The 21,733-nt window shown below is 32.9% G+C and overlaps 1 protein-coding gene across 3 annotated transcripts; it reads right to left on the reverse strand.

Moving 5' to 3' along the window:
* Positions 1–2,156: 2,156 nt before the first annotated feature.
* Positions 2,157–17,543, reverse strand: LOC139527083 (uncharacterized). 3 transcript variants are annotated; one of them, XM_071322352.1, is made up of 6 exons: positions 17,463–17,543; positions 13,040–13,235; positions 11,761–11,989; positions 8,046–8,263; positions 6,807–6,900; positions 2,157–5,652 (listed from the first exon to the last, which is right to left on the reverse strand). In XM_071322352.1, exons 2-6 carry the CDS (start codon positions 13,049–13,051, stop codon positions 3,161–3,163), a joined length of 3,045 nt encoding a protein of 1,014 aa, XP_071178453.1. In that variant the 5' UTR covers positions 13,052–13,235; positions 17,463–17,543; the 3' UTR covers positions 2,157–3,160. The 3 variants fall into 3 exon arrangements, with proteins under 3 accessions (XP_071178453.1, XP_071178451.1, XP_071178452.1); XM_071322350.1 differs by having other exon boundaries at positions 17,318–17,529; XM_071322351.1 differs by lacking the exon at positions 17,463–17,543 and adding an exon at positions 14,692–14,808.
* Between the last annotated feature and the right edge of the window lie 4,190 nt (positions 17,544–21,733).

A 21,733-nucleotide genomic window follows, 5' to 3' on the forward strand; every position in this document is an offset into this window, starting at 1 on the left:
TTATGTGCACATTTAAGTATTATTTATAAATATTCATTGACATATTATATGTATCATTTTTCACATTCATTTACGAATGTATAATTGCTCTGTGATATTGAACCATTCCTTCATCAATCATTTGTAAATATTGCCTCATTGTTAAACTGTTGAGGGTCGGTTGAAAACAAAACTTTACGACAAAAGAGATAATTTCAGCTTTCCAATTGTGAATTTTCCATTTCTAAGTAGCAACATTCCAGCAGCACCTGCATACGGTGTATATATCTCCCAATTGATACGATATTCCCGTGCTTGCATTTCCTATTATAATTTTCTTGATAAAGGGTTTTTGCTCTCAAGGAATCTATTAAATCAAGAGTTCCAAATGGTGAAGTTGAAATGATCCCTACGTAAATTTTGCGGACTTCTGCACGAGTTGGTTGACCGTTATGAAATAACCGTTATACAAATGATAACGGATATGTTCCTTACTTCGTAACTACAACTTCCCGTTCATGAATGTGACCTACCGTAACGACTATTTACCGGATTTGTTATCACATAAGCAACACGACGGGTGCCACATTTGGAGCAGGATCTGCTTACCCTTCCGGAGCACCCCTAGTTTTGGTAAGGTTCGTGTTGATTATTTTTTAGTTTTCTATGTTGTGTCATGAGTACTAGTACTATTGTTTGTCTGTTTGTCTTTTTTTATTTTCAGCCATGGCGTTGTCAGTTTATTTTCGATTTATGAGTATGACTGTCCTTCTGGTAGATTTCGTCCCTCTTTTGTGGATATTTTATACCCACGTTGTACCTTCTGTAAATAAATCACAGTTGTTGATCTTATTTTTTTCTGAATTGCCGAATATTGGTGAGAAAGCCAATTTAAAACTCAAATGCAGAGTGAAGCAAACATCAATTATTTAATGAATCAATCTATCAAATATGTATTTAAAAGAAAACTTAGATTTTCGAACTGATTTGTGGTTATTTTGTTCTGTCACCATGATTACACCACTTGTCTAGGTTGGAAGCGATGGTTGCGAGAAAGCTAACTTGTTTAATCCAATAGAATTCTGTTGTAGCCGTTAGTTTTCGTCAGTAATAATTAGTTTTGAGATGCACAATCAGGTCGTTCGTTTTCTCTTTTACATGTTTTATATTGTTTTTATATCTTACTGGGTGGTGTGAGTTTTGTGAATTGTTGAAGGCTGTACGTTGACCTGTTGTGCTATCCTTTTTTGTCTTTGTGGAATGATATCTCTTTTTATCATTTAATTATATCGATCGTGTTAACGAAGTTCTGAAACCATTTAGAAGCATCTCTGTATCACTGTATTTAGGAGAGTTCATATTGCTAAAACTTGAGTTAAACATTTAGTTTGCAAACATTTTTATTCTATATAATATGAGGCAGGCATTACCTGTGAATGGGGACGAAGTCTGTATGAATTATTTTTTTTGTAACTGAAATATTTGTTAAAAAAAGAAACGGAAATACCGTATCGTTTCCGAAGTTGCTACTGTTGTTAGGGATTTTTGTTGTGACGTTATTTAAGTTATGACGTCATATTCAATTTAAACAAAGAAACGCTGTCATCAGGTAATATTTGTTTTATAAATAATTTAAAAAAATTAATTAGTTCCTTTCTTAGACAATATACATTTTATTCAAATTCTCATGCAAACAGGATCGGAAACGGAAGTAGATTTCTGCGCAGATCCGGAAATTCAAAAACGCGACAAAAAAAATTTGAACGATTTTGAGTTCATTAGCACGATGAACAATTCGGGAAATTTTGTTTTTTGAATTTTCTACTGTAATAGGGAACTTCGTCCCCATATTAACATGTTCATTTGTGCGTTATTTTCATTTGTTAAGGTCTCGTATTATAGTTCGAGTTTATTTTATCCATAGAACACACACAGTGCCCTACTCCTCACACTCATATTCCTTAAACCTTAAAATCTTGATAAAAATTGAAACATCATTAAGAAAAGAAAGGATATGTGGTGTCTATTAATAACAAAGGAAATCGCTTTTTATTGGTTAACTTTATGCGACAAACGCCTTCAACGCAAAACAAGCACTTTCACCTCACTAGAACTGGTTTTAGCAGAATTTTTTGCAAATTGACGCCACAACTGGTAAATGAAGAACAAAAGCCATATAGTTATATTAATATAATAAATCATTTACATGTACAAAAAAATAATCATTTACTGTCATAATTAAGCTAGACAATCACTTCAAAGCGTGAAAAATCAATACAAACGTTTTAACAACTACAGGACAAATCAAAATGTTATATAACTTTGATGGAAATAACAATTTATGTAAATACTGCTTTAACTTTTAATATATTTGATTGGTTGATTGTAGATTGCCTGCAGTATGTCCAGGGATAATATTTCATGCATGTTCGGAACGAGAAAAAAAAATCAACCATATATAAACTGACAAATAATAAGTTTATGTATGTGATGGCGATCAAACGGAATGATTTGCAGGAAATTTAGACTGCCACTGGGCTATGAAGGTATAGAAAAAAGTTTTGCCATTTAACAGGCCATCTATATGGACCACAGAGAGAGTTGATTTATTCATCCCGCACAGCAATAATGACGCCTTACTTGAGCATTTGATTTATTGTCGCAACGGGGAAAATCCAGGACTGAGGTCACCATAGTTCTTCCCTCTGACAACTCTTTAGATTTTAATCTACGTGGCTATAAGTGCCTGTGTAAAGTGAAGAATGTGACAGTTGTTTTCCATTCATTTGGTGTGTTAAAGTAATTGGTTTTGCCAATTAATATAGGACTTTCCAGTTTGAATTTTCCTTGTAGTTCGGTTTTCATTTAATTTGCGTTTTTATGGAAATGTGCAAAACACTGCAGAATCTCATTGATTAAACACTGTATCCCTTTTCCCCTTTACAATAGAAATACAACATCATCTGCTTTTTAACCACGCATAGACCTTACTATTAACTTTATATTTCCAAGGCATCTGTTTGACTAGCAATATATATAGGGGCTTGCGAATACGTGTATAAAGCGTATTATTATAAGATATTCATTACATTCATTTCATTAAAAGATCAATGCACTTGACTCTCTCTCATATTGTCATCTTCTTTTGCTCAATCAACGGTTGTTATAATATACTTCTTGATCAATGCCTTTTATTGTTGGATTGCTGAAGCAGACATACAATGTGCTTGTGACCTTTCAATTTAGCGATTTGTAATGGCGATTTTCTCTCCTTCGTATATATATTTTGAGCGGCTTTATGTTTTAGTAAATCTTGCACAATATCGACATGACCCTTTTCACAAGCTACATACAATGGTGACAAACCCTGCGAACCTAGACTATTTGAACATATATTAGGATTAGCACTGTTTGCAAGTAATAATGTAACAAGTTGAACATTCCCATTCGCAGAGGCTATGAGTAACGGCAATTCATAATCCTGACCTTGAATCCTAAAATTGGGATCGGCTCCATATTTAAGCAATAATTTCATAATAGTTGTCAATTCATATGTTGCACTTATACATAATGGTGATAGATGTATGTCCATCAAGTCATTTCTACATAAATTTGGGTCACATTTATTTTGGAGTAATAACATAACAATATCTGCAAATCCCTTTTCGGTAGCAACACAAAGCGGAGAGTCGATTTTCGATCTCAAATTTGAAAAAAGCATAGCCTGTCTTTTGTTTGTTTTAAAATGCACTACCATATCCTGATTTGCTTTGAAATCAAGTAACAGTTTAACAATATTGGTAAATCCATCTCGCGAAGCTATGTACAAAGGAAATAAGCCATTGTTTGCTCTTAAATTTGAATCTGCTCGATGTTCAAGTAATAACTGAACTATTTCGGTATGACCATACTTTGATGCAATGCATAATGGCGACTGTCCATCATGCATTATATCTTCAGAAAGTAAATTTGGGTCACTGTTTCTTTCTAGTAGCAAACGAACTACTTCGGTATGACCGAGTCGTGATGCAATAAAAATGGGAGAGTTGCGTTTTCCACAAATGTTAGGGTCACTTCCGTTCTCAAGTAATATTTCTACAATATCGATAAAACCTTTACTTGAAGCGAAATATAACGGAGTCTCCTGATTTGTTGTACATATATTTGTGATTGCGTTGTGTCTTATCAATAGCCTAACAACTTGTTTATGGCCCAGTCCAGAAGCTACATGCAATGGCGTTTCACCATTTTTCAACCCTCTGCGTTGATTTGGATCACACTTATATGTAAGCAATAATTTAACCATTCCAACTTGATCATTCTCAGATGCAATGAACAAAGGAGTTGTTCCAAATTTATTCATGACATTAACATCAACTTTAATTTCAAGTAATGCCTCCATTATATCAAGATAGTTTTGTTGGGACACTACCAGTAAAGGCGAGATATCTTGAAACACACGTATATTTCTTTTCAAATTAGATTTCAAGCGTAATTGTTCTATAAACTTCAGCCTGAATGTTAAATACTGCAGTTGTTTATTTGTAAATACTTTTTGAACATATCCGTCATTTATGTCCTTGCATAATCTTATCATATAGTCTTTTTCTTTTTCCATCGGAACATAAATAACTAGTGACTCTTTGCTTTGATACCTTTGATTAATTTCAAATTGATAGCGATCGCGTATGATATCGGGATGACAAAGTCTTAATATCATATCAAACATGTGTTTTCCATAAAAAGATACAACAGTGTCAAACCATTTATCGTGTATTATGCTGTAAGAGTCTTTTATCATTCTAACATATGTATTCGACAACTTTGTTAGGTTGTCTGTCACAACTTTTCGTGAAAGTGCAGACGATGTTCTAACATTATCTGAGATTTCAGATAATATGTTTTTGAAACGCCGGTTTCTAATATCATTTCTATCAATTTTGTTGTTATAAATGACAAACAACGATAATACTGAAAATGTTGTTTGATCAGGGGCATGTTTAAATGATATCAAATCATCTTCGATCACTTGAGTTGGATTGTTAAAAAAACTGACAATATTGCTATTTCTGTTAGTCGAATAAAATTGACAAAGAAGTGGCAAGCAATCATATTTGTTGAACACACTCATACGTTTAATAGTTTCTACTTCGTCAATGAACAGATGGGATTTTGCAATCAAAATTCTTTCATTATTTGACAAATTGTATTGAGGTGATAGTATATCATGTTCAATTGAAGAAAGGATATCAACACATTTGAATTGTGAGTCATTAAATATATGTGGTCTACAAGTAAATAGGCATTTCAATAACCCGTCTCCGAAGAGCAGTCGTATATCCATTGATAAATCTTTCCACTCCATAAGTTTTTGTAAGTCTAACGAATATTTGCCACAGACGTCATCAAAAACAAATAGTTGTCTTTTCCCTTTAATATAATACGTCATTAGATCTTTCGGTGAATGCACTGCTAATATTTGATATTTTAGTTCTCGGGATAAACGCAAAGCTACATTTCGGACAGCAGTGGATTTTCCACTACCTGAAAAACCAATAACGGTGACAATATCTTCATCCTGAATTTTTTCTTTCAGTGCTTCGATTGCTGATGTCATTACAATCAATTTGTTATCGATTTTTGACCATTCATCTATAATATGTTCTTGAATATCTAAGAATATACGAGTGAAAGTGAAGTACGAATGTAGCAATACAGTTTCTTAATTTTTTCTCGATAATTATTATTTTGAAATATATATTAATAAGACAGTGACCCCTAAAAACCAACAAAAAACAACGTTTTGGCAATTTATTTCAAATTTTTCACACATTTTCGTAACTCTCGGAATCTTTAGATAGTTGCTATCTAGAATCATAATTTATTTCGTTTTGTCTTGTACTGCATCATCTTAATTCACAAATTGGTAAACTAGTGTTTCATCTTAATTTTCACTTTAATAATTTATAAACTGTACTATTCAATTTAACAATCTGGGCCGATACCGCTGCTGGTGGACAATCAGTCCCAAATGGTATTATTAGCCCAAAAGTCAATTTCGTAGTTTAGGCAAAGTTTGAATTAAGATGTATTTCGCAATTATGTTAGGTTAATTGTTTAACTGGTTCGGTCCTTCTACATAATTAACTTTCATAAATACGCCTGTGTGCGTGTCTGATGAAGGCAAATCCAGAAAAGCAGTTTGAACGCATAGCATTTTTATAAATTGTTTTAAACGACGGGTATAAAAAATGAGGTAGATTTAGCGTACACATCCGACACCAATTTATTATTTTGTAAACTGCATTATGTTGCTCTTATTGCACACAATTTGTGTCTGAGTGTATTAATAAAACTTGTCTTGACTTGTCTTGACATATCTGAGATCAACTCCGGTTTTTGGTAGGGTTCACTTTGCTCAGTCTTCCAAGTGTTTTGATTGGTCGTTCTTTGCCATGACACTAATAGTTTATTTTTCGACTTATCAGTTTGAATATTCCTTTGCGACCTTTTGTCTCGGTTTAATAAAATATACCATATATTTAAATATCATACATTTGTAGTTGATAATAAAATATTCAGTCAAAATGCTACTCGGAAAAAAGTTGAAAATTACTTTTACTTTACTATAATACAAAAAACAAAGAAAGACCCTCTCACATGGTTGAATCATTGAATCAAATCAGTTGTACCAATCATTGCTTGTCGAATAGTCGTCCTGTTAAATGTTAAAATCGACTGAAAGTTTATTTTGTCAACCAACTAATTGAAGGTTACCTTCAACAGATAGCGACAAATAAACATCATGTTGACAACAAAAAGCGTACCTTTAATAGCTGGTGGTAAGTTTGCATCAAGACGCTGGAACCTCAGCTTCTGGCATTGTTCTCTAAATTGTTCACCACCAAGTCTCACAACTGCCTGTTATTTGAAAGAACATTATATAAAATCTATGAGGTCAAAAGTAAGATATAACACTTAATGTATCATGACTTAATGATATGATATTGAAAGGATATAAAATATGACTGTCAATAAGATAAATATCTTCCAGAGTCCAAATGACATTGGAATAAACAATTACAGATCAATTTTATTGCCTTCAACAATTAGAAAAACCCATACCGTGTACCAATATTCAGATGTACTGAACCGCCCCGTCAAAACAAAGTGTGAAACAATTTAGACGAGCAAACCAACGACCTGTTTCATCAAAGAACAATAAAGTTCGATAGAGTTATCTCTCATACCATAGGTTTATCCCCTTAAACGACCAAAACATTTAGTCATTTTCAAAGTTAGTAATAATTGACTTTGGAAAGGCACAATAATATGTAGGGGGGTTAAACTATGATCTTAAGATCTAATATCGTTCATATATAGATTTTATCATTAAAAAAACCAAGGTAAATGCAAGAAGAAAAAAGAAAAAAAAAACAGTATAAGCAAATCCGTTACCTTTTAATTACTACTCTGTTAAAGAGGTAACGCTAGGACAAGACGAAGATAAATGATGATAAACTTTCAAACATTCAATAGTACTCCGATCTTTTAAAGTAAGCTCAGAGTACTTTCATAGCTATACATATGACATTTCAAAGCTACAAAGACAATCAAGGGTAGTCAAGGTCGTTAAACCTCCCCCTCGTCGTAAATGAAATTATTACGAAGATCGATGCAATCTTTAGGTATAGGAAGATGTGGTATGAGTGCCAATGAGACAACTCTCCATCCAAATAACAATTAATAAAAGTAAACCATTATAGGTTTAAGAACGGCCTTCAACCCGGAGTCTTGGTTCACACCGAATAACAAGCTATAAAGGGCCCCACAATTACAAATGTAAACCATTTAAACAGAAAAACCAACGGTCTAAACTATATAAAAAACGAGAAACGAGAAACATATATAAACTGCATAAACAAACGACAACTACTGTACATAAGATTCCTGATTCCTTACATAGTTTCACCTTAAGAGCGGGAAGTGTTCGAATATAAAAGATTGATAGCAACGTGATACAATTTTATAAAACAGAATGAAAAGTAAGCCAGATTCATTTATACCTCGCTTATTTCGTTGTAGGCTTTTCCGAAGTCTTGAATTTCATTTGTCTCCATTGCATCATGTGCACTTTTATTTCTATAGAAAACAATTCTTGTTAGATCAGCCACTGTACTTGTGTCAATCACAAGAGGAAGTTGATTTCCAATGGACAGTTTTGCTATATTTCTAAAGAAAACCATCATCAAGGTAATATCAAACGTACTTGACGATACATTACCTACAAAGAAACACAATACATTTCATGTATAGTTAAAGAATTTTTCCTCTATTGGAACGATGGCCATAACTACCTAGATGTCAGTATTTTGACCTAAAAATAATTGAACCCATAACATATTTCACATTGAATAAAACAGGAAACATTCCACAAAATATTAAAACATCTCCAACCTTCGTCACAAACCAGATCAGGGGTATTCAAATCAAGCTCAAGAGAAGAAAAAGAAAATAACAGTTGAAAACATACTGACAATTGAGAAAAATAACTAGAGGCTCTAAAGAGCCTGTGTCGCTCACCTTGGTCTATGTGAATATTAAAGGAAGCAGATGGATTCATGACAAAATTGTGTTTTGGTGATGGTGATGTGTTTGTACATCTTACTTTACTGAACATTCTTGCTGCTTAAAATTATCTCTATCTATAATGAACTTGGCCCATTAGTTTCAGTGGAAAATGTTAGTAAAAATTTGCAAATTTTATGAAAATTGTTAAAAATTGACTATAAAGAACAATAACTCCTAAAGGGGATCAATTGACCATTTCGGTCATGTTGACTTATTTGTAAATCTTACTTTGCTGAACATTATTGTTGTTTATCTCTATCAATAATAATATTCAAGATAATGACCAAAAACAGCAAAATTTCCTTAAAATTACTAATTCAGGGGCAGCAACCCAACAACGGGTTATCCGATTCATCTGAAAATTTCAGGGCAGATAGATCTTCACCTGTTTAACGATTCTACCCCATGTCAGATTTGCTCTAAATGCTTTGGTTTTTGAGTTATAGGCCAAAAACTGCATTTTACCCCTTTGTTCTATTTTTAGCCATGGCGGCCATCTTGGATGGTTGGCCGGGTCACCGGACACATTTTTTAAACTAGATACCCCAATGATGATTGTGGCTAAGTTTGGTTTAATTTGGCCCAGTAGTTTCAGAGGAGAAGACTTTTGTAAAAGTTAACGACGACGACGGACGACGGACGACGACGGACGACGGACGACGGACGACGACGGACGACGGAAGCCGGACGCCAAGTGATGAGAAAAGCTCACTTGGCCTTTTAGGCCAGGTGAGCTAAAAAACGAACAGAAGAGAAACACTATATAAAACACAACATACACCACTTAAGACTGCACAACACTTACCTAACCAAAATCCGTGCTTGATATCAGGAGTGTACGACAAGCATATCGTTATTCTAGATACGTGGCACCCGTGGTGTAGATTGTGTAAATAGGCACCTTGTAATTAATCTTAGTATGTGAATCACAATCGAAGACAGAATGACGGATTGGGGTTACGACGATTGGAACATATCCATCATAGAAGCAACAGATATTCAAAACCGATCAAAGAAATCGTGATTGCGTTCGTAAATGTTTTGAAGGGATAATTCCAAATTTATTACTTGAAACTTTGGTTAAAGAGCTTCCTTGCAAGCAGCAACCCTTAATCGTTTAAATCATGCTAGGAAATGCAAGTTATTGAATATTGCATAAAAAAATGGAAAACAACACGTTTTATAATTATTGCGTCCGAAGCGCTTTTCTGGATATACCTAATCAGGAACGTTCAAAGCCAAACATTTGAAATCCGAAGATGTATAAGTACCGAAAATCGTTGAAGAGCTTTATGTCAAAAATACCTAAAATAAATAGCCAAATTCATCTAAAGCCAACTTTGCCTGAGGGAGTTGAAGCTAAGTTTCATAATAATTTCAAAATTTATAAACAGACAATTTTAGTAAAGTTTGTTAAATCATGTCAGTACCGAAGCACTGACTACTGAGCTGATGATACCCTCGGGGACTGATAGTCCACCAGCAGAGGTATCGACCCAGTGATGTAAAAAATGGAAAACAACACGTTTTATAATTATACTGCGAGAGATGCACTCGTAGTACATGCGCTGCTGGAATGTAACTGTTTAGAAATGGAAAATAAACAATTTGAAAGATGAAATCATCTCTTTTGTAGTAAGGTTTTGTTCTCAACCGATCTTAATCAATTTCATGATGCAAGTCAAGAAATGGGGCAGACTTTAATATATCGATGGAATCCTTTATTTCAATCAATGAGATAGATGCAATCATCATTGTCACCTAGTGAATTTTAAATTGAATCAACATATGCAATGTTAGTGTTAGTACCACTACGCGAGAGAACAGTTTCACAGTATTTCCGAAGACCCTCTTTTCATAGCGCCAGATAGTTTGTCAATCTAATGGACAATACAGATGTGCCGTGTTTTTCAAAGAATTTTATGACGATTTGGTATCCAATACAAACCAATACGTCCTCAGGTTGTTTTTTGAAATATTTATTGAAGCAACGAAAGACTTATGATTCGTCAAATGATATGTTTTTGTATGTGGATTTCATGCGTTCTCATTATTTACTTATTCATTTACAAAACAATAATAGTTATGATTTACATACAAAAAAAATATTTGAAGCTTTGACCGTAGGAGCAACAACGCATTTATCGTAAGAGATAATTGACACATCACAGCTTCTTTGTCTCTGAAACTGAATTTTTCAACTCACGAAATCGACGTTTCATCAGAGACCTGATTGTTTTAACTCATTCTGACAATGTGTCTAGTTCAATTTCTTCTCGATTAGTACATACTCATGTAAAGAGGTAAAATGGGAGGGTTGAAATGGCACAAGGTATGTTTAACTCAGCCTCATTTTTCACATGTCTCTAGTCAGGAGCCTCTGTACTTTATTAGACTTGTATGTTTTTTTAAATTTCAGTTCATCTATATGTTTTTGAGTTTAGTATGACCTTCTTTTTTTACTGAACTAGTACACATTATTTATGGACCAGCTGTATACCGCCTCTGATGCGGGATTTGCACTCTGTGCACAAGACCCGTTGGTGAGATTCGGCTGTTTTATGCTCTTTTGTCGAGTTGCTGTCTCTTTGACACATTCCCAATTTCAATTCTCAATTTTATAATCATTAATTACAAATAGCATTAATATATACATGTCCGGAGTTTTCGGTTTTTTTATGACATAGGTTTGGAACAACAAAATTGATTTTATACTAGTATTCTAGATATTGAATGCTATAGATTTCCTGATTAAGGAAAATCTAGAAAAGTGCTTTGGACGTAGCATGAAATAGTATTGTCATAATTTCTTTTGTCTGCATGATAATGCCATGACATGTTTTTAAATTTATCCTTTTCAATGTTTGCCACAAAATTGCAAATCAATTTACTAGGGAGTGGTAGGATCGTCCGTGCTATAATAATGACGTGGTGTGTGAACATAAATAAAGTCTGCTGCTACGCCTGCATCACTCACTATGCGAATCAATAATCAGTCAAAATGTCACAATTTGAAACACAACATCAAAATCACAGACTATTCCGATACCTATCATAAAACAGCCAAACATGTCGCTAGTTTGAGCAATGAATTTGTAATGGTGACCACATAAACCATTTTCTCAAAGGTTCTGAAATACATATATTTACCTGATTTTGGTTCTAACAATTCACGCTGATTCTTGGTTATATTTCTAATTTTGAGGATGTTTCCTTTACGTATAGTCTTCTGAAGAACATCAGGGTGAAATTGTTTGTCAAATTCCACTCTGACAGCCGGCTCTGCTACAAACTCTATTAGATGCTGTAGTCGTAACCTATTTGACTGTTCTGTTGGTATCGATCCTCTGTCAGTCGTCCGACACGTTTCTGTTTCTCTCTTTGTGAAAACATATGATATTGTTACTATGAAACATAAATAAACTACTATATTTCTAGTGATAAAAAATGTGATGAAAATTTAAAATGATGACTATTATCTTTACTGCCAGCAACAGGGGGTTTCGTTTGAAAACACCTTTAGCGTCGCCAAATAGCGAAAGTGTCAAATCTCATATTAATGACTATTATACTTCAAATAATATTCAAGTTTGGAAAAGGATTTCAAAATGAAGAAAATGCTACGTTCTGAAAGCTAGATATATTTACTGAGTTTATATATATACCATACGATGCAACAAGAGCAAAATCGCAAAAACGACGTTTGTGATAAATACGTTAAATCGTCGATTTTATTTAAAACTCTTTTGACTGTGTATCATCAGAAGATTTAGGTTATATGATGTTTCAACATGTTCAAGTTTAACAAAAATCGTTATATGTTTTACATAACTGAAAATCTACTTTCATCTTAAAACACGTTTTCAAAGATTTTTAAAAGAAAATCCTCCATTTTATCCACATTTCACATTAAGTGTACTGATATTGAATTATTGTCTTTAAGTATTTCATTTGCTGAACTTTTAACTATAGGCAATGATCTAAACATCGTTAGGAATTAGGCAATCCCACGGTTTATGTAAGAAAAAATACCTCGATGGATGAAAAAGTCAGCAAACCTGTAAGAAAGACATATGAAATTTTTCATATAAACCAATTCATTTAACCACTTTTATGGCAAAGTTGAGAAAAATTGGGAACACATGTAAATATAAAACAACAAAACATAATCATCGCTCAGTCACTTTTGAATGTTTGAAATACTAAGGTTTTTCTACCTCAGGAATAGATTACTTTAGCTGTATTTGGCAACAGTACTTTTATGAATTTTGATCCTCAATGCTCTTCGACTTCGTACTTTATTTGGTCTTTTTAACTATTTTGATTACGAGCGTCACTGATGAATCTTTTGTAGACGAAATGCGCGTCTGGCGTAAATCATAAAGCTAATTCTGGTATCTATGACGAGTTTATTTATCAGTCAGCTCACCTCTACATCCATGTTTCTGTATTCAATGTTTATAGAGGTCACAGTCGGTAAACCTGGGCGCTGAGAACTGAATGTTAATTATCAACGAAAGCTTATCATAGAAGTATATTTCTTCCTATGTCGAGTCAATTAAAATAACACTTTTAAAATCACATGGGTCTGGCTCGCTTTTCTTGTTGTATCTTCATCAGGAATGCTGAAAAAGTAACATTTGAAACAGTACTTAAAAAATACATTGTTCTTGCGCGCTTTTGTTGTTAAATTATCTTCATCAGGAATGCTGAAAAATAACATTTGAAGGCCAATGATGTATAAATACGTAGAAACATTAGTAGCGAGGAGTGGATTGATTGATTGATTGTTGGTTGCCTAACGTCCAGTGGAAAAGCGAGGAGTGGAAGTGAGTTATACAATTGCTAGGGAAAGTGTTTTGATATCTTTTGTAAGATATTCACTTTTTTTACAACTAGTTAAATTTTGTTATAATTGATCAAAATGAAAATGAAGTTAAGATTTGTTCAACAATCTTTTTTAAACACATCAAATATTTCTGATAACATATATTGCAATATGCTTTTTTAAAGCTTTACATCGATGCTATCAAAAAATTGGTCTTACATCTAATATAACTACATATACAACTAAGACAACATAGTTTGGTTTTATTTTAGGATGTCTATCTTATACATGTTTATACATTTCCAATTTGTAATTACTAGATATTTATAATTGGATGTTAAAGCTTGACTTAGTATTAATGAATTGATTACATATTCAAATAAAGTTTAAAAGAAGATGTGGTATGATTGCCAATGAGACAAACTCTCTACAAGAGACCAAAATGACATAGAAATTAACAACTATATGTCACCGTACGGCCTTCAACAATGAGCAACGCCAATACCACATAGTCAGCTATAAAAGGCAATGTAACACAATTCAAACGAGAAAATTAACGGCCTTATGTACGTAACAAATTAACGGAAATCAAATATATAACACATAAACAAACAAAAACCATTGAATTACAGGCTCCTGACTTGGGACAGGTTTCATATAAATAAACTACAAATTTCTTGTTACAAATACAACTGATAATGATGGAAATTGTTGCATCCTTCCTTATACACAGCCTCAAATACACAACTACAATGGAAAGTAAAAGGTAAACGTATTGTTAATGATGACACGGAAGTTATATAATTTGTTTGTAGATTGTAACTACTTTAGGGTGTAATGTCAAAAATGCTTATTCTAACATATACCCTTAAGGTTGCACTTTGCACGTGTGATTTGCAAGTCACGCCTCTTTTGGGGAAAAATTGAATGTGCATATCAATACTGTTACTGTATACGTGGTTATTGTCATGGATGCAAACTATTTTTTTTTATTAAGACTTGATTGGAGAATGAAATGGATATAAATGAAAATGTCTATTTTTTTTAACTTATTTCTAAGAAGGATTGGAAGACATTTTGGCGTTGAGTCAAATTTAACATTCTCCTCAAAACTTCCTGAATGAAGAGTGACTGCAAATGAAATTGAGGAAGTTTCTTTGGAAAATTGCATTGTTGGTTTTCTACAAGTGCAACCTATAGAAAGAAATTAGTATGATATAAATTACACAAAATAACAAAACACAACTACTTACCAGATATGTAATCTTGTCAAACGCCGTAATCGACTGATTAATTGTGAATGAAGTATTATTTTCCGTACACTGAGAAACTAATAATAGATTGTTATAAGCTGAACCTGTTTCCGTTTTGCACTTTTAACTTGACCTCCCGGAACACAAAGGAAGAATAAAATTATTGACACGGTATTATCTATAAGTTTGTTGATTTTCAATTAAACTGAATACAAAAGGATCTGGATGTGTGTTTTTTGTAGATGAAACAACGATAAAACACAACTGAATACGTCTAAACAATTATTGCTTTAAGGATTCTCGAAAAATTGCATCCTTGTTAGAATTTAATTTTTAAAAGTGCATACAAACAAATTCTCGACAATGATATCAAATACCGATCAAAACAGTTAAAATGCCAAATTAAATTGCATTTGTAAATAAATGCTTCATAATTTTTTTATGCAAATGCGAGAAATACCAGCTCTATTTTAAATATATCTCTTTCAGTTAGAGATACTAGTACGAGATTTTATGCAAATCCGTCGAACCATTTCCTTGAGTATTATTGCATTAAACGAAAACTGAATTAATGAAATTTTCTAATTAAGGGCATACGTAACAGCATTACAGAGGTGACAGTGATATTGCTAACGGAAAATGCTATTTTTCGCTACGACCAACTGTGACATATCGTCAACTGATATGAAATTTGTATGTGGATTACATTCGTTCTCATTATTTCCTTATTCATTTACGATACAATAAAATTTATATGATTTACATACAAAAAACAAATATTTAAAGCTTTGTCCGTAGGAACAACAACACATTTATCGTGAAGAGATGATAGGCACGTATTAGCTTCTTTGTCTCTGAAAATGGACGTTGGTCGATCATTCACACAATTTTTCAACTCACGAATTCGACGTTTCATCTGATCCCTGGGTGTTTTGACTCATTTTGACAATGTGTCTAGTTCTACTTATTCTCAATTGGTACATGCTCAGGTAAAGAGGTGAAATGGGAGGGTTGAAATCGCACGAGTCATGTTTAACTCTGCCGCATTTTTGCGCCTGTCTTACGTCAGGAGCCTCTGGCTCTTATAAGTCTTGTATAGTGTTTTTGTTTAAATTCTATTTCATTTATATGTTTTGGAGTTTAGTAAGTCGTCCATTTTTACTTAACTAGTACACATTTTTAGGGACCAGCTGTATACAGCCTCTGGTGCGGGATTTTCTCTCTAACTAGCGAAAGGATCAAATCCCAAATTAATGACTGTTATACTTCAGATAATATTTAAGTTTGGAAAAGGATTTTAAAATGAAGAAAATGCTACGTTCTTAAAATTAAATATATTTACTGAGTTTATATATGTTCTAGACCGTATGAATATTTGGACCGTACGGGTATATATGCCAATATGCTTATTGAAATTGAGGTTAAAGGATGTAAACAAACGGTACAAGGACAATTGTTTTATAATATTTGTGAACTTAAAAAAACAATGCATATGCAAAGGAACATGCATGAACTGCAAACATGTAAATGTAAAATAATAATAAAAAATATCATTCGTTGTGGTAGTTATAGAATTAAAGAAACATTTAATTTCAACTGTACGCTAATTTACCTATCCATCTAAAGTAAAAATAGCATCTTGGAGAACTAAAGCTAAACATTTTTGGTAATTGTTTTTTTTTTCTTTTTCTTTTTTTTAATTTAATCGATATGATACCAAAACATGTATGGTCAGCTGGGCCGTACGAGTATACTCATACGGTCCGACCGTACGCGTATGGTCGGACCGTACGAGTATACGTATACTGTCCGGACGTACGCGTACGGTCCAAATACTCGTATGGTCTGGAACATATATATACCATATGCTGCAACAAGAGCAAAATAGCAAAAAGGACGTTTGTGATAAATACGTTTAATCGCCGATTTTATTTTAAACTTTTCTGATTGTGTATCATCAGATGATATAAGTTATATGATTTTTTAACATGTTCACATTTAACAAAATGTTAATTCTAATATAACGTCCTTGTTGCGCTTTGTAAACAAAGCCGTGTTTAGTTCTAACTAGCACACAATATGTTTGACACATGCGCACAAACTTACTGTTTACATTCTTGTTATTTCCATGGTTATTCTAATAAAATATTCACATTTTAGCTGCTAACATAAACTTTTGTTATACATTGTAAAAAAAACCTAAAAAACATATATTCACCCTGCTATTATTTTTTTTTAAAACTAATTAGATATGAAAATGAAATGTACATATTCCACCGGGAGGAAGCGAGAACAAATTATCATTTATAGGGTATTTTCCGACGCTTCGACCTATAAAAATACTGTAGAATGAAAATAATTCTTTCCTGTCATGCTCTTTGCTCATTTTATTATGGGTAGGCATTATACGTGTTATATTTGACCATATTTTACACCTCGCTAATGCCTAGTGTAAAATATCGACAAATATAATTCCTACCCATGTTGCAATGAGCTTAGTGCATGACATGAAGGAATTATTTCTTAATCATCAACGAAAGCTTATCATAAAAGTTCACAGACTGGAATGTACATAAAATTGACAATTAATTTGAAGTCAAGCCAATCAAATACTATGTATACTTACACAAACTGACATTGAAGGTAAATCCAGAAAAGCGTTTCGGACGCAAGAAATTATTAACGGGTTATTTTCATTTTTTTTAACATGTTATTAAAAAGACAACGACACAACTACTTAATAATGTCCTACACAAAATTAAATAAATTACCAAGATAAATATGAAGTTCACACAATCATACAAATTGTAATCAATAAACACATAAACACTTAAAACTTGAAACTTATGGGGTTCAATTAGGATAATGCACTTGTTGTCATTTTAAGTGGTTTTCCTTTGAACGATCTTAATAAAATATTTGTTCGTTGCTTGATATAGGTGGGTGTTACTTTTATCAGGATTGATGGACTTCTCTCTTTTCGAATTAAGATTAAACATATTCAGGAGCCTGTAATACAGTGGTTGTATTTTGTTTATGTGTTACATTTTTGTTTTTCGTTCATTTTTATATATAAATGAGGCCGTTAGTTTACTAGTTTGAATTCTTTTACATTGTCATTTCGGGGCCTTTTATAGCTGACTATGCGGTATGGGCTTTGCTCATTGTTGAAGGCTGTACGGTGACCTATAGTTGTTAATATCTGTGTCATTTTGGTCTCATGTGAAGAGTTGTCTCATTGGCAATTATACCACATCTTCTGTGTTTTATAATTATATAGTGGATTAGGAAACAAGTTATTGTAATTTATATGTATCCCTCTCCTCTTTGTGAGTGCGAGTGCTGCCTTGTAGTGGCAGAAGCTTGCTCTTTTTCGAAATCTACAATGGTATTTGTTTTACGTGCAAGAGACATGGCTCTCTCTTAAAAAGGGTCAGCCATTTATCGTCCCCTTCTGATGGACTATCGTCGTTTCTCAAGACCATACTCGCAAATAGTGTCAAGGGAGAGCCAAAAAAAGTCAGTTCCTGAGCGGGGGATCGAACCAGGAACCTTTGTGTGAGTATTCCGATGCGTTTACCACGGCTCACTTAAATTTGAAATTTCTGTTTGAATTTGTCTTGGAGTGTTTGCTGATAGTTTTTCGTGTTATACAGTCGGTTGAATGACGAGGGTTCGAGAGCATAATAAGAAACTGGACTGTGCTAATCTAAACATATTTTATGAAAGAACACTATTTCAACAGTGATGTATATAGTAGAAAGTTGGATCAATGGAACTGTATCGGATCGAAATCTTGAATTGAAGGTGCCATAACATGACCTTGGAATGTATGGAAACGCGCTTAGTCAAATAAATTATTAAGTTTGGTAAAATTTGGTCAAAATGGAGCTGTCATGGGTCAGCAGTTGAGAGGGAACAGTTTTGAAAAAAATAATACAGAGCGAATTGCAATCGAAGTTTTTTTTTTTCTACCAAGAAAAATCATTGAAGGTTAAACCTACTTAGAAATGCCATGCATACGAACAAAAGTTGTTACACCGTATTCAACATATGTAGTTCATTAAAACAAATATGACAGCATGACAACGAGAGAATATTTTTGAAATCCTATGATTTAGATTTATTAGAACTTATTTAAAGGGGGTTACTCTTCCATTGTAGGGAAGCAAAAGTATTTGTAGATCTTATCCAAACATAATTAATTTGTTTAGATGGTTTGGATCTCAGCAAATTAGCCAGGAAAAAACGTTCAAATAATAAGATGATTTTAATGAACGATATATTAGGGTGTTTAATGTTATTTGTAAATGAGTAAAACACCTTGATTAAGTAAAAGTGGTGTGATATTTTATATACTAATATCCATGCTTATATTTTAAGATTTCAAATATTCCGTCATAACTGAATTAAATCGCATAAAACAGAAGGATAATTGGAACACATTGCTTCTTATTAAGGGTCAATTGAAATAATACTCTAAAAAATGCATGGGTCCTGCGCGCTTTTATTGTTTTATATTAAACAGGAATTCTGAAATATAACATTTGAAGGCCAAGGATGTATAAATACGTAGAAACATTAGGAGCGGATGGAAGTTGGATATACTTTTGCTAGAGAAAGTGATTTGATATCTTTTGTAAGATATTTCATTTTTTACATCTAGTTAAATTTCGTTATAACTGATCAAAATGAAAATAAAATTAAGATTTGTTCAACAATGTTTTTAACACACATCAATTATTTCTGATGACATATATTGCAATATGCTTTTTTAAAGCTTTACATCGATGCTATCAAAAGTTGGTTTTACCTCTAACTACATATACAACTAAGACTATTCATTTCCAATTTGTAATTACTAGATATTTATAATTGGATGTTAAAGCTTAACTTAGGCCTCGTTCACACCAAACGCCGTGTACAGTAAACATGTTTACATTTAGTTTAATTTATTAACCAACTAAGTACATTATTGCCAAAAATGACTATTTATTAAAAATTACATATTTTCTGTAATGGCCCTGTTTTTCTGTAATGGCCCTGTTTTTTCTGTAATGGCCCTGTTTTTCTGTAATGGCCCTGTTTTTCTGTAATGGCCCTGTTTTTTTCTGTAATGGCCCTGTTTTTCTGTAATAGCCCTGTATTAATGCCCAGTTTGTCTGTGTTAAGCCATGCAGTTAGGGTTTTTAATCAAGTTAATAAAATTAAGTTGTAAAGAGTATGATACCTTTTTGTATATTGTTTAATTTAGTAACCAGCAACAAACATTAAAGAGTTATAAAGAACCATATAAAGGGATCACTCTTTATCCTGTTTTTCAACACAAAACTTCTTTCAAATTTATATCTTGGATATTTGGTATATTTAAAGCTTTATCATGGTGAAGTACAAATTATTATTTTTCAAACTAAACTGTCATTAAAAGAGTAAGAGAGTACATCAAGTTGATAGCAACACATATACTTTTGTTCAGTTGGTTAATAAATGTATTAAGAAATGGGTGTTTTTATAATGGCCCTGTTATAGGTCCTTGGTCAGTAATAATGGCCTCGGATGTCTGTAATGGCCCTCGGCGTTGCCTCGGGCCATTACAGACTTCCTCGACCATTATTACAGACCTTGGACCTATAACAGGGCCATTATAAAACACCCATTCATTAATACTATAGTAATGTACACTAGTTTCACATTAACTTTGTTCCCATCTATACACCTTGTTTAGCTACCTGTACATAAGATTTGTTCACACTTGTAACCTATATGTCATTTAAATGTTCATTACGTAGAACTGAATTCAAATTTTCGGACAACTTTTCTAGCAGTTAGGGAACGACCATCTTACTTTAAAAAAAAGTTGATGAATTTTTACACAATCTGATTAAAAATACAAATCGGGTCATACATGCAGATGATTAGAATGAACAAATATTCTGAATCCAAAGTTTCCCCATACATTATAGTGTTAAATATTGAATTGGTACCATCGAAAAAACAACACTATATATAAACTTTCATGCGAGAAAAAATTCTGACGCACAACCCCCCCCCCTTTTTTTTAAAGTACAGTGGTTGCTCCTTTAAGAAAGACATTTTGGATGATTTGCAGTATTTTAAAGATGTCTCTATTACTCATTAAAAACGTAGGCTGCATCAGCATGCTTACAGACGATGAAAAAGAATTGCGATGTTAAGCATGTTAAGGATCACTACATTTCCATCTTTTCTGTTTGTTTCAAATGGTGTTTTTTGCTCCAAGGAGTATTTGGCAAAGGGAGGGGGTAATGTTTTTTTTTATTATTTCTAATTGTATTTTAACGGATCTGAGATACTACACAAACAAACAATTAACCTCGCCCTTTTTTCAGTAATGCATTTATGAGTGAATCGTTATTTCAGTAAAGACCAGTGGCAAATATTTCTGTCAATGTGTACGTCCAGTCGATTCGGGGGGACCTTTTCAAATGAATTATGTGTCGGCAATGATGATAGATGAGTCTTGATAAGGGGTTAATAAGGCTATGTAAAGTGTTTTAAAACAAATTTAAGTGTATCAAGTTTAGACAAGTATTTCTGTAAAGAACTTTATTAATAAGTGTTATAAGTATCAATTTATATAAAAATCGTTTCTATTTCAAATATACATGGGAAAATTAAAGTTCTGAATGCCTAGTTTTGTGTACACTTAACCTACACAAGGCCTACATCGACTATCGACTGTAGACAAAACATGATTTAAACTACATGTAAACATTGAGTTTTATAAATGTGAACGTAATTATGTTTAGTTAATGTGTGAGTTACACTAACACAACACCGAGTTTAGGTCAATGTGAACACGGCCTAAGTATTGATGAATTGATTACATATTCAAATTACGTTTTGAAAACCTTGAGGTACTCTAAAGGGCATACGGTACAGTTTTGGTCCAATAACGAAATTTTGATGACCATTTGCCGATAGGCTATTTTCTTAACCTGATGAAATCTAATATGTTATACAAAATATACCATCATGTGCTACTTTTTGAGTAAATTGAGGT

Source organism: Mytilus edulis, chromosome 6 (genome assembly GCF_963676685.1).
Source record: "Mytilus edulis chromosome 6, xbMytEdul2.2, whole genome shotgun sequence".
NCBI lineage: Eukaryota > Metazoa > Mollusca > Bivalvia > Mytilida > Mytilidae > Mytilus > Mytilus edulis.